This window comes from Myotis brandtii, unplaced genomic scaffold, assembly GCF_000412655.1.
Source record: "Myotis brandtii unplaced genomic scaffold, ASM41265v1 scaffold657, whole genome shotgun sequence".
Classification (NCBI taxonomy): Eukaryota; Metazoa; Chordata; class Mammalia; order Chiroptera; family Vespertilionidae; genus Myotis; species Myotis brandtii.
Window position 1 is genome coordinate 1,790,720 of NW_005370552.1, and position 12,134 is coordinate 1,802,853.

At 49.2% G+C, this 12,134-nt stretch overlaps 1 protein-coding gene across 1 annotated transcript; it reads right to left on the bottom strand.

The window, feature by feature from the left end:
* Positions 1-171: 171 nt before the first annotated feature.
* LOC102264089 (chromosome unknown open reading frame, human CXorf38) lies at positions 172-12,121 on the bottom strand. The gene is made up of 6 exons (XM_014528881.1): positions 11,928-12,121; positions 8,390-8,509; positions 6,369-6,518; positions 5,457-5,636; positions 895-1,057; positions 172-479 (listed from the first exon to the last, which is right to left on the bottom strand). The coding sequence occupies exons 2-5, from the start codon at positions 8,501-8,503 to the stop codon at positions 896-898; spliced, it is 606 nt and encodes a 201-aa protein (XP_014384367.1). The 5' UTR covers positions 8,504-8,509; positions 11,928-12,121; the 3' UTR covers positions 172-479; position 895.
* Between the last annotated feature and the right edge of the window lie 13 nt (positions 12,122-12,134).

A 12,134-nucleotide genomic window follows, 5' to 3' on the forward strand; every position in this document is an offset into this window, starting at 1 on the left:
GTTCTGTAACTAATTGGAAATGGCTAGAAAATGGCCTTCTGGGACATTTTTTTTCTTGCCTTCTTCCAGAAAGGAAGGATTTATATCTCAACTCTGACACACAGCTCGCGCCTTGGGCCTCCTCATGAATGAGACTTTCAGGAAGGAGGGGGCGGGGGGGCAGGACGGGACTGCGCTTAGCAGCCAGAGTTTAGGACCAGAAAAGAACATCACCTTTTAAATAGTAACAAAATAAAACAAAACAAAAGCAAAAACACCAAAGACCCCTGGGTAACAGTTTTGGCATAACAGTATCTAACAACACCACGCTTAGGAGTATAAAGCGATACCCCCAAAGGAGACAGGGAAGTTCAGGGACACAGCATCCCTCTGGGCGGGCAGAGTGCTCTGGGAGTCTCCCCTTTCGCACAGAAAAGCACGGCTGAGGGTGAAGTCGTGCTGACTTTCAAAGAACAGGTCTGGTTTGGCCCAAGGGCAACCTAAAATAAAAGAAGAGATTGAATTTTATTTGAGGGGAAGAAACTAAAATACTGAACAGTACGATTTTCTTATGGAAATGAACAAGTTGCTATGAATGCCACAGCTGAGAGCTGGCACCGTGGGCATCACTTAGGGCTGCCATGCTTTGCTTATGTGATAAAGTTGACTCACTTAAGATGAGACCAGCGACTTCAGGCACATTCGGCTACACGAGGCTGGCAGGGAGTTTATGCTGATTTCCCTCACACGTGAGAACCCTCAACTGGAAAGAGCACCAAGCCCAGGGTCCCTTCTCTCCAATGAGGACAGCGAAACCTCAGAGACTGTGTGTGTCCACCGTGACCCGACTTAGAGAACCGACATCAAGGAGGTGAGGTTGTTCTATGCTTATTTAACATCAGATCCTAAGCTCACCTCAGGCCTCCCCTGCGGCTGCCTGTACCCCAGGCTCCTTTGAATCCAGTGTTTGATGCTGTGGACACAGGCTGGCCAGCTTCTGCAGATCCTCTGAAAGACCGCTCCTAAGATCCTCATTGCTTCTTAGAAATTCTCTTACCGCTTCCAGGCGATTTAAGATCTGCAGAAAGAAACCACACAATGGACAGTCAGAGAATCTGATGGGCTCGGGATTCAAGTGAAATGTCCCAGCTCCAAGTCGGGCTCCTGCTCACGTGTCCACCGAGAGACAGAAACCTTGGCTACAGCCACCTGCCCACAGACAAACCAAACCAAACCCTTTAAAACAAAGCATCCTGTACCTATACGTGTATTACTGTTAAATATATACATCCATACATATAGAGATATACAGGGTGTCCCAAAAATGTATACACACTTGAACAGCTCAATGTTGAAAGCGAAATGGATTTTAATAAACACTGCCTCTATAATTATTCAGTGTGTGTACATTTTTTGGGACGCCCTATGTATGTGTATGTGTCTGTGCATGTATATTTAATAGGAATACATGCGCAGGTAAAAACTTCAAGATGAGCACAGGGTACAAGGTAAATGATGGGTCCCCTCCCAAACCTCTGTGCTCAGTCACCTCGTTCCTCCCCAGTGACCACAGTGAAGCGTCTTCCAGAGATATTCTCTGCATTTCCGCGTGGGCACGTGCACATATTGTACACACATTTAAAAACATACAAATGGTAGCGGACTAGACACTGTTCTTCAACGGATCTTTCCTACCTCAGATTAGAAAGAGTGCCCCCGTTATATTTTTTAATGGCTGAATATTATTTCAGTTTTTGATGTTTCACATTTTAATGTTTTATTTCACACCTTCTGTTAAGACCAATAATGCTGTATATGTGCCAATAATGCAGTTTTAATTCTGATGGGGTTTTCTGTTTTATTCATACCTTTTGCCAAAACTTCCATCTACTGAGGTTGTACCAATTTAAACTCCCACCAGCAACACACTTCCAGACAAACTAATACCAGCACTCGCAGAACAGCAGCCTGGAAGTGTACCAAGGGCTTATTCCAGGACCCCCTCGCTGGTCACTGTGCTTGTGAGAAAGGTGAGAGTGACTTGTATTTTGGGGTATGATGAAGTTTTGTTGTTGTTAATCCCCATTGGAGAATATTCTTCCATTGATTTTTAGTGAGAGTGGAAGAGAGAGGGAAAGACAGAGAGAAATACTGATGTGAGAGAGACACACCGATTGGTTGCCTCCTGCACTAGCCCCGACCAGGGCGCGGGCCGGGGAGGAGCCTGCAACCAAAGTATGTGCTCTTGATCGGAATTGAACCCGGGACCCTTCGGTCCACAGGCTGACACTCTATCCACTGAGCCAAACCGGCCAGGGCTGATGAAGTTTTTTATTTTTATTTTTTTAAAAAAATATTTTTAATTGATTTTTTACAGAGAGGAAGGGAGAGGGATAGAGAGTTAGAAACATCGATGAGAGAGAAACATCGACCAGCTGCCTCCTGCACACCCCCTACTGGGGATGTGCCCACAACCAAGGTACATGACCTTGACCGGAATCGAACCTGGGACCCTTGAGTCCGTAGGCCGATGCTCTATCCACTGAGCCAAACCAGTCAGGGCTGATGAAGTTTTTTAAATGGGGAACTCCAACCCCAAGCTAAGTCAGGGAGATCTAAATCTAATGAAGAAACGTGGTGGAGTGCCCTACCCCTAGTAGGAAGGTGGTCCTTAAAGTTTAGGATGCACATGATTGATTCCCATGCAGGTCTGGGGGGTGGGGGCACTCAGCAAGCACTCAGGTGACTGTGATGCCAGCGAATAAAACAGCCAGAGACGCGGGATGATGTCCGCCGGGGACAGAAGTCAGGGCTGTGGCTTGTCGCCCAGATGCACAGCGGGCAGGGAGGGCCGGGGAGGAGGTTAGGAAGCACGTGGGGACGCCCTGCAGCTGGAGCTGTTTATGACCCGGCTGGAAACAAGCCCGCAGCTCCTGAAGGACACCTGGGCTTTAAAGGATCAATCTGGAAACCATAAACACGGAAAATGAGGATCACACCAGTTCCCCTTCCCCAGCACACAGGACGCCGTGGGCACCGCACCGCGAGCGCTCACTGCCGGTGCCTGGTGCTCTGGAAGCCCCCCCCCCCCGCCCCCTGGGGCCCTTCCTGCAGAGCCGGGGACACGCTGGCTGGGTCTGTGCGCCACACACGCTCTGCGGAGCGGGGCCCTCGCCGGGGTTGTTGAGATCAGTGATGAATTTCGAGAACACGCAAGTTCTGCCCCTGTTTTTTTAGCCACTTACTGCGCTCAATGTTCTTCAGCTGCATTTTAAACTCCCAGGTCTGAACAGAGCAGGGAGGGCCAGCGGGGCTAGGCGAGGGGCGCTGGGGTGGCAGCTGGCCCTTGGTGGCCACACGCCACACACGTCCCCAGGGAGCTGGCCGGCTGCTGCTCCCCGCGGCTCTGAAGCAGAGCGCAACTTATAAGCACGGTCACACACACACAGTGTATTCCAGGGGGGCCCCTTTGATAACGTTAGATATCATTTCGGCTCGTTGATCGAACAGGAAAGAACGGACATGACGAGCTCTCTGCCATGAGCTCCATGAGGCATTCTGGGAACCGTCACACTAAATTACCACCATGAGCCATTCTTCCTCAACTTGGCTTTCCACCGACTCCCACTCTCTTACCGAATACCAGAAACAGGTCTTGTTAAATACTTACAGAAAAAGTCCTGTGCTCATAATATAATCACCGTATTCCTTCATTCCTGGATGCATGTGTTGCTGTTTTTTCCTATTTTAACATCTCAAATGAGAATGCATCTTACCACTGAGTGTCTTACAATAAATTGGCAGCATTTTTTTTCTGTCTTAGAAGTAACGGAATCCATGTTGTGTCTTACAATGGATGGCATCTTAGAGCCACTGAAATGCGGGCTATCGCATCATCTGCCTTTGGAGACTGACCCTGGAGAACACGGATAACCATATCTGGGACTGAACTGCCAAACAAGGTCAAGTTCCACACATCGTGGAAAGCCAACCTTCAACTTCTTAGAGATAACATGCCAATCAATCTGAATTTACATTTTGATCAATGGAAACAGCAAGAGAAATGCCATGGTCTACTGAACAAAAGCATGCGAAATGAGAACTTATCAACCCTATCTAGAGACTTGGGACCCAGAGAACAAGCCAATTAACCCCAATTTGCTCCTGGAAAACAGAGATAATGAGGGTTCGAAATGTCCCGTCGCCAGCTCTGCAGTGATACAAGATGCAGCGAGGCATGAGAGGCACAGGCCCAGAGCGAGGGCACCCACGCCGGCAGCCTTCCACCCCACAGAGCCCGCTCCTGGGGGCTGTGATAAAGTGAGGGCAGGTTCCCTTCCAGCGCGCAGCTCACACGGACTCCTGGCTTGAGTGTGGTGCTGCTGGTGTGTTTTGCTCTTTGTTACACAAACGGGAAAGAACTGCAGCTCCCTCAAGAGGGAAGAGGGGACTCGGGTGGCCTCTGGAAGCAGCAGCAGGAAGGGAAGCGGGGCTGGCTCTATGCCTTTTAAAATAAAGCAAGATGAAGCCCATGGACTTAGAACACAGAAGACTTAACAGTCGTATTCATCACTTTAAACACCTATGGTGTGCCAGGGAGGGCACCACTCACTCTTCCTACAATCAATAAACGGATCCTCAGGTGAGGATTTAAAAAAACAACAAAGAACACCTGTCGGCTCCCTACCACTTCCTGGGAATAAGGTCCAACCCCTGGGTGAAGCACAGAAAATCTTTCAAAATATGGCTTCAACCTACCTGACCACCTCACATCTGATCATGCCTCCTCCCAGGCTCACTTTGTCACTGTGCAGGCCCAAGCTATTCTTTCTTTTTAAAAAATATTGATTTCAGAGAGAGGAAGGGAGAGGGAAAGACAGAGAAACATCCATGATGAGAGAAAATGATGGATCGGCTGCCACCTGCATGCCCCCTACTGGGGATCAGGCCCACAACACGGGCACATGCCCTGACTGGCAATTGAACTGTGACCTCCTGGTTCATAGGTCGACACTCAGCAACTGAGCCACGCCGGCCGGGCCCAAGCTGCTTTCATGCCTTGACAGGTGCTGTTCCTTCTGACGAGAACGCCCTTCTTCTCTTGCCCATTTGTCAAACTCTGAGCTGATTCTGTGAGTCCCAGCTCAACAGCACCTTCTCAGCAAAGCCCTTTTTTCACAACCCCACCCCCACCTATAGAGACTCTCTAGAGCCGCTGTTCAGAGTTCTGTGGCAGCCTTACCATGTGGTTCCACTCTATGGCACATATCAGGCACTGAAATGTGTGCTGACGAAGTGAAAAGAACTGTTTAAAGGTAATATTCATCTGTGCCCAAAGGGGATTCATTTCTGGAAATTACTTGTCTTATAAATCAGAAACGTGGCTGGGAATACCTTACGAGGAGCTACTCTTCCTCCCTGCTGTCTCCGTTTTGTTCACTCACACAGAGGATACAGTAATTTTTATTTTTGTTTACCTCTTCTGGCAACACCTCTTGCTCTTTTGCTTGAAGATAAATCTCTTGAAGTTTTTCCTTTAGAAATTCCGTTTCGATTTCATGGACTTGGCTCTCACTCAGGTAAATGCCTGCTTCATATTCACACCCGTCTCGATGATCTTCCTCGGGGATGAGGACAGCCCAGTCAGATGTCAGCAGCTGTTGGAATCCCGAACAAACGTATGAACTGATTGCATGAAAAAGATGTTCCACTGGATGACTTGAAGCATTTATAATGAATTATCACTGACTGGACCCATTTTAATAACATCCTGTGACCACAGAAAAGCTTCCTAGCCCAGTACAATTCTAGATTTCATATCAACATGTTTTACCCTGTTGATACGCTAAAATTTCACTTAAACCTAATAAACTTCAAATTCTAAATGAGTGACTGTGGCTACTTTTCCCCCTTAGTTCTTTAAAAAAAATTTTTTTTTTATTGATTTCAGAGAGGAAGGGAGAGGGAGAAATGGAAACATTGATCGGCTGCCTCCTGAACACCCCCTACTGGGGATCGAGCTCACAACCCGGGCATGTGCCCTTGACCGGAATCGAACCCGGGACCCTTCAGTCCACAGGCCGACGCCTTATCCACTGGGCCAAACCAGCTAGGGCTCCCCTTAGTTCTTTTTTTTAAAAATATATATATTGATTTTTTACAGAGAGGGAGAGGGATAGAGAGTTAGAAACATCGATGAGAGAGAAGCATTGATCAGCTGCCTTCTGCACACCCCTTACTGGGAATGAGCCTGCAACCAAGGTACATGCCCTTGACTGGAATCGAACCTGGGACCCTTCAGTCCCCAGGCCAATGCTCTATACAGTAAGCCAAACCAGCTAGGGCTCCCTTTAGTTCTTTATGCCAGAAGTGTTCAACCTAATCTTTACCTCTTCTATTCTGGAGTACGCCTCCACAATCTCTGGGACATTATGGAATTCATTCAGAAAATTTTGGATCTTCATCTGGAAATCTCGAAGCCACATAGAAGATACCTTCATCTCTGAAGAGTGCATGATATCGTTACGACACTTAATCACCTACAGAAAGACAGAAAAAGGTAAAAGGCTTCAAAGTCAAACAGTGGGGTAAACTGACATTTCTGTAGTTTCAAAGAAAGTTGCAGCCCAGCCAGCGTGGCTCAGTGGTTGAGCGTCCACCTATGAACCAGGAGGTCACGGTTCCATTCCCGGCCAGGGCACATGCCCGGGTTGTGGGCTCGATCCCCAGTGTGTGGCATGCAGGAGGCAGCCGATCTGTGGTTCTCTCTCTCCCTCTCCCTCCCTCCCTCCCTCTCTCTGAAATCAATAAAAAGAACAAAACATATTAAAAAAAAAAAAGTTGCAGAAAGGCTTTTTGTTATGTTCAACCCCCTGCCACTTAAGTAATAAATTCATCAGGGAAAGAAATACAAACAAGCTTACAACTATCCTTAGTCCTTGAAATCTTGTGACTGGCTGGGCTGTCTCTTACCATCCCCCACATCCCTTAGCTGAAAACCACCCGCCAAAGAGCAAGAGTATTGGCTAGCGGCTCTGCGCACACCCAAGGCTAAAGCAGAAAATGCAAAAAGCCTTTAACTATCGCTGGAACCCCAGGAAGCTGGGCCAAGGGAGCTTTTTGTTGCAGAAACCATGATGAAAGACCACCTTTAGCTTGTGTTTTAAGACAGATGGTGCTGTGTAATCATATGTTCATTAATGCACGGCAAGTCTTCCACATCTTTGTTAAGAGAGAGCACAGGGGTCAACTTCGCACTGCGATCGTTTTTGTCTCTACTGATGTCATAGAGGCTTCTCAGTCCTTTTAGCCGCTGGCAACCTAGCAGAATATACATGCATTTTCTCTACGTGTTATAAATACTCCATTCAAATGTACTCTCTTCAATGCCCCTCAGAGTAATAACTATGTAGAGCTGTTCTCTGGTGAAAGAGAGAATTCTGTCTAAATCTCCAAGGAGATCTGACATAGTGATCTATTCTGGCCTTTATTCAGTAGTGTTCCTATTTTCTCCAGTTCTATGTACCTTGGTCTTGTCAATTACATTTTTAAAAGTTTTTTAAAAATACTTTTACTGATTTCAGAGAGAAGGAAGAGGGAGAGAGAGACAGAAACATCCATAATGAGAGAGAATCATGGATCGACTGCGTCCTGCACGCCCCACAGAGGGGATGGAGCCCGAAACCGGGGCCTGTGCCCTGACCAGGAATCGAACTGTGACCTCCTGGTTCAAAGGTCAACACTCAACCACTGAGCCACACTGGCCGGGCTTGCCAATGAAATTTAGAAGGGTAGGACTCAAATGCTGTCATACCATGAACAGAATGATGCATTGCTCTGCACACATAGTTTTTTTTTTATATATATTTTATTGATTTTTTACAGAGAGGAAGGGAGAGAGAGAGAGAGTTAGAAAGATCGATGAGAGAGAAACACTGATCAGCCGCCTCCTGCACATCTCCCACTGGGGATGTGCCCACAACCAAGGTACATGCCCTTGACCGGAATCGAACCCGGGATCCTTCAGTCCGCAGGCCGACGCTCTATCCACTGAGCCAGACCGGTTTCGGCCACACATAGTTTTTAACACCTGGCTTGGTGGCGAAAGGTACAGCAGCGAGCTGCCAGGAAGCGTTCATTGGGAAGAACAGGAGGCCAGTCTCCTGACTGCATTTGCACGGGAGATCCTGGACGTCACAGAAGGTGACGCATGTGAGCCCCACTAGCCTGCCGAGCGGTGCCAGCTCTGACGCTAAGTCTAGGTTTCTGGGCACGTCGGTGTTTGGGGAGGGGCTGTGGGCTGCGCCTGCGCCTGCGCGCTGCTTCAGCATCACCGGGTGTTTCTCAGCGGGCTCCACACGACATACGTGACTGACTCCCACTGTAGGGACTGCAATCGGACAGCTCTTACCTCTGTGACTTTCTTTCGATCAACCATGAAGTGATCGCAGGAGTTGATGAGGTTTAGAAGAGCCACGGCATCACATTCCTCGGGTCCTGCTTTGTCTGCCAGTCCGCGGGGCATGAAGGCCTGTGGGAGGGAGAGGCGAGGGGCACCTGAGTTTCCTCCAGGCCCGTGAGCTACTGGGGCCAATGTCGCGTGTCTGTTTCCCGAATTGACTGCAATTCTCTCATGTACCTCGAAGTGTGTTGCAAGAATTAAACGAGTTAATGCGAGTAAAGCACTTGCTTGGCGCCTGGCACGTGCCAATAAACAGGCCTTAAACGCGGGTGATTACCCTGCTGACGGTGCGGGCGGGTCGGGCCTGCAGAGTTCCAGATGGGGCTCCGGGCTGCAGGCACTAGATGACAGCAGAAGGGCCTGTTCTAGCAGGATCTTGCCTTTTACAGCATTTTCTGGCACAAACCCCCCCAAATGGTGCTATAGCAAGGCTGGGGCACATTTCTTGCCTGAAATCTTGCCAAATTTACATCTGAAGGCAACAACTTTACCAAGCTAAGCAGCTCGGAGTACGTGCCTGCCAAGGGACTGGAAAAGATGACACATGAGAAACTCCGTGCGATGAGAACTCTAAATAAAGAGTTCCCTGGAAAACAAACACATTTCAGTAGGCAAGCGACAGCACTGCCTCCTACAGGGCTGCCCGGGGGGAGAGTCAGGGCCATGTTCCTGATGGCGGGGATCCTACACCTGAGCCTCATGTCATTAAGAAAAAAAGCCGTCTACCCTAAATGGCTCCTATCACAAGGTACGGTGGCCAGTACCATCCCAGTCTTTCTATATCTTCACAGCCACCGACACGCCAGCCTCTGAAAGAAGCCTGTTCCGGATGCTACACAGGCTAACAGAGAAATCAGCTAGAGCAGCACAAGCGAATTCCAAGAAAAGGAAGGAGAAACTCTGCTTGTCGCTCCAGCTACTGCTGAGGAAAAGAGCAAGTTAGAGGAGCCTTAGCTGCCTCAAGACCAGGTATGGCTTTCTTTCCCACGACAAGGCATGTTCTGGCTGGCATTTTCTCGCCCGTGTGAACCCGCCTCTTGCACAATGGCATTTTATTCTAGTGATTATTCCCTTTCTCTAGAAACAGAAGCCGACAGGGGGGTTCTACTGCCTCTGAAAGCCGTTTCTTAAAACTATGTCGCATACCATGTGCTCCATGTGTTAGACGCAGCTCTGTGAAGCACGCCTATTGCCTCTCACTGCCGCCTGCTGTGTCTGCACTGAGGAGGAGGAGGAGGAGGTGAGGGTGGAGAAATAAACAACGGCCAGACCACGCTGGGCATTCTTGGCTCTGGAAAGGAGTCTGACATGCATTCCAAGGGCATCAGAAAGCCACCCACGGGCTTTAGGCAAGGGAATAAAAAGGGGAGGGCGAGAGTGTGACGCAGAGATGGAGAGAAGGAGGATTTCATAACGACTGTGCAGGTACAAAGAGGGTAGTGAGAGTTCGGGAAGAGAGGAAGCAAGAATGATTGGAGCCCTGGCCAGTGTGGCTCAGTTGGCTAGAGCATTCATCCCATATAATGAAGGGTGGCAGGTTCAACCCGTGGTCAGGGCACGTACAGAAGGCAACCAATCGATGTTCTCTGTGACATCGATCTTTCTCTCTCTCTCTCTCTCTTTTTCTCCTCTCTAAAACTGGTGACCTCTTGGTTCATGTGTTGATGTTGTTCAACCACTCAGCCACCCCGGCCCAGCAATATTTCCTTTTTCTAACTGTCAAATAAGATTCCATTGTACAGACACACACATACACACACACACACACACATATATATATATATATACATATATACACACACACAATCTTCTTTATTCATTCATCTATTGATAGACACCTCAGCTGCTTCTCTCTCTCTTTTTAAAATATATTTTATTGATTTTTTACAGAGAGGAAGGGAGAGGGATACTTAGAAACATCAATGAGAGAGAAACATCCATCGATCAGCTGCCTCCTGCACACCCCCCACTGGGGATGTGCCCGCAACCAAGGTACATGCCCTTGACCGGAATCGAACCTGGGACCCTTCAGTCCGCAGGCCGACGCTTTATCCACTGAGCCAAACCGGTTAGGGCTCAGCTGCTTCTCTATCTTGGCTGTTACTAGTAATGCTGGAATGAACCTAGGAGTGTATATATCTTTTTGAATTAGTGCTTCTGTTTTCTTCTTGCCATTTGTGACAACATGGATGGACCTAGAGGGTATTATGCTAAGTGAAATAAGTCAGAGAAAGACAAATACCATATGATCTCACTTACATGTTGCATCTAGAAAAACAAATGAATAAACAAAACAAAATAGAAAGACTCATATAGAGAACAAGCTGATGGTTGCCAAAAGGGGTGGGGGGCGGGGAGTGGGGGAAAACAAATAAATCAATAAATAGTGCTCATTAAAAAAAAGAAAAGAAAAGAAAAACGGAAAGTGAAACCAGTCAGCTTCCTGGGAGATTGTTCCTCTCCGCAGAAGCAGACGATGGTGCCATCAGGGCTGGCGCTGGGCCAGGCCAGTTCAGAGAAGGAGAAAAAAGGAGGAGGGGGTTAGAAAGAATATGAACTAGAACGTGTGTAGGTGACAGCAACGCCAAGTGGCATAAACAGGTGGCCTGTGCTTCCAGAGAATTCCGAGGGTATAAAAACAGCAGCAGAGACCAAACGGGTGAGGGACCGTCACAGTAAAAGATGGAGTTTTAAGGTGTTTTCCTGTCTAGGTAAACGGAGAAGTTGGCTTAGAAAAAAATGGGGCAGAGGGTGCAGGTGTGTGGGTTTACTGGACCATGACAGCCAACAGGCTGGGGTGCTGATACAGTTCAAGTTCATTTTTGGGGTTAGGGAACAGAGGCTAGCCCCGCGGCACTTCACCGCAGCTGAGCGGGGACTGATTTCTGCGTCCCAGGCACCGAGCCTGTGCCCGCTGCTCGCTGGCAAGGAGGCTGCCTGCGCCTCCCCACCCCCTCCACGGCTTCTGGCAAACATCAAAAAGGCAACAACAACAACAAAAATTCCCCACTTGGCCCAATTAGTACGTCAAACTGCCAAAATCTAAAAACAACTCTCATGGAATCCTTCCATCTGGCTGCCTCCCCCAGCTCCGAAGTTTCATTCCCTAGACGGGCACTGAAAGTCCTTCATGGGGTAGCCTTCTCTTGCCTTCGCTCACTTGGCCGTCCTCATGGTACCCGAGAACCAAGATGAGTATCTGAGCCGCTTCCCTCAAAACCGCATGTCATGTTGCCCCCTCGGCGCCTGTGCCCGTGACCCTCGCTCTGCACCCTGTCCCAGCATCTCCCGTGCGGATCCTTCCTCCAGCTTCGCCAGCAGGAGTAGCGAACTCACGCCTCCAGGAAGCAGACAGGTAGCAGGAAGCCTCTGCTTCCCTAAGGGGGGTTGGGTCCGACAGCACAGCCCGGGGCCGCCCAGACACCAGCCCTGAGGTTACCCGCGGTGTCACCCCTCCCACCCGATCCGATCGCCCGCAGGTGCTTACCTTGGCCACCTCCCAGGCGTCCGAGGGCCAGCGGCCCGGCCGGCAGTTGCCCCAGTGGACGTCCCCGTTTCGGTTGGTGTGATGGTTCAGAATCTCCCGTTTCCACTCGGCGCACACCCGACACTGAGGCTGAAACTACAGGGGGCGGCGGGGAGGGAGAGGCATTTGGGCATCTGAGCCCCGCACCCAGGAGGGCACAGGACACTG

Bases quoted from the DNA above. Each gene is read 5' to 3' on its own strand.
- LOC102264089 (XM_014528881.1), bottom strand. From the start codon at position 8,503: ATGCCCCGCGGACTGGCAGACAAAGCAGGACCCGAGGAATGTGATGCC. The intron at 6,519-8,389 runs GTAAGAGCTGTC...GTCTTTCTGTAG, and splicing joins ATCGAAAGAAAGTCACAGAG to GTGATTAAGTGTCGTAACGA. The intron at 1,058-5,456 runs GTAAACAAAAAT...TTCTTTCTGCAG, and splicing joins AAGAGGTGTTGCCAGAAGAG to ATCTTAAATCGCCTGGAAGC.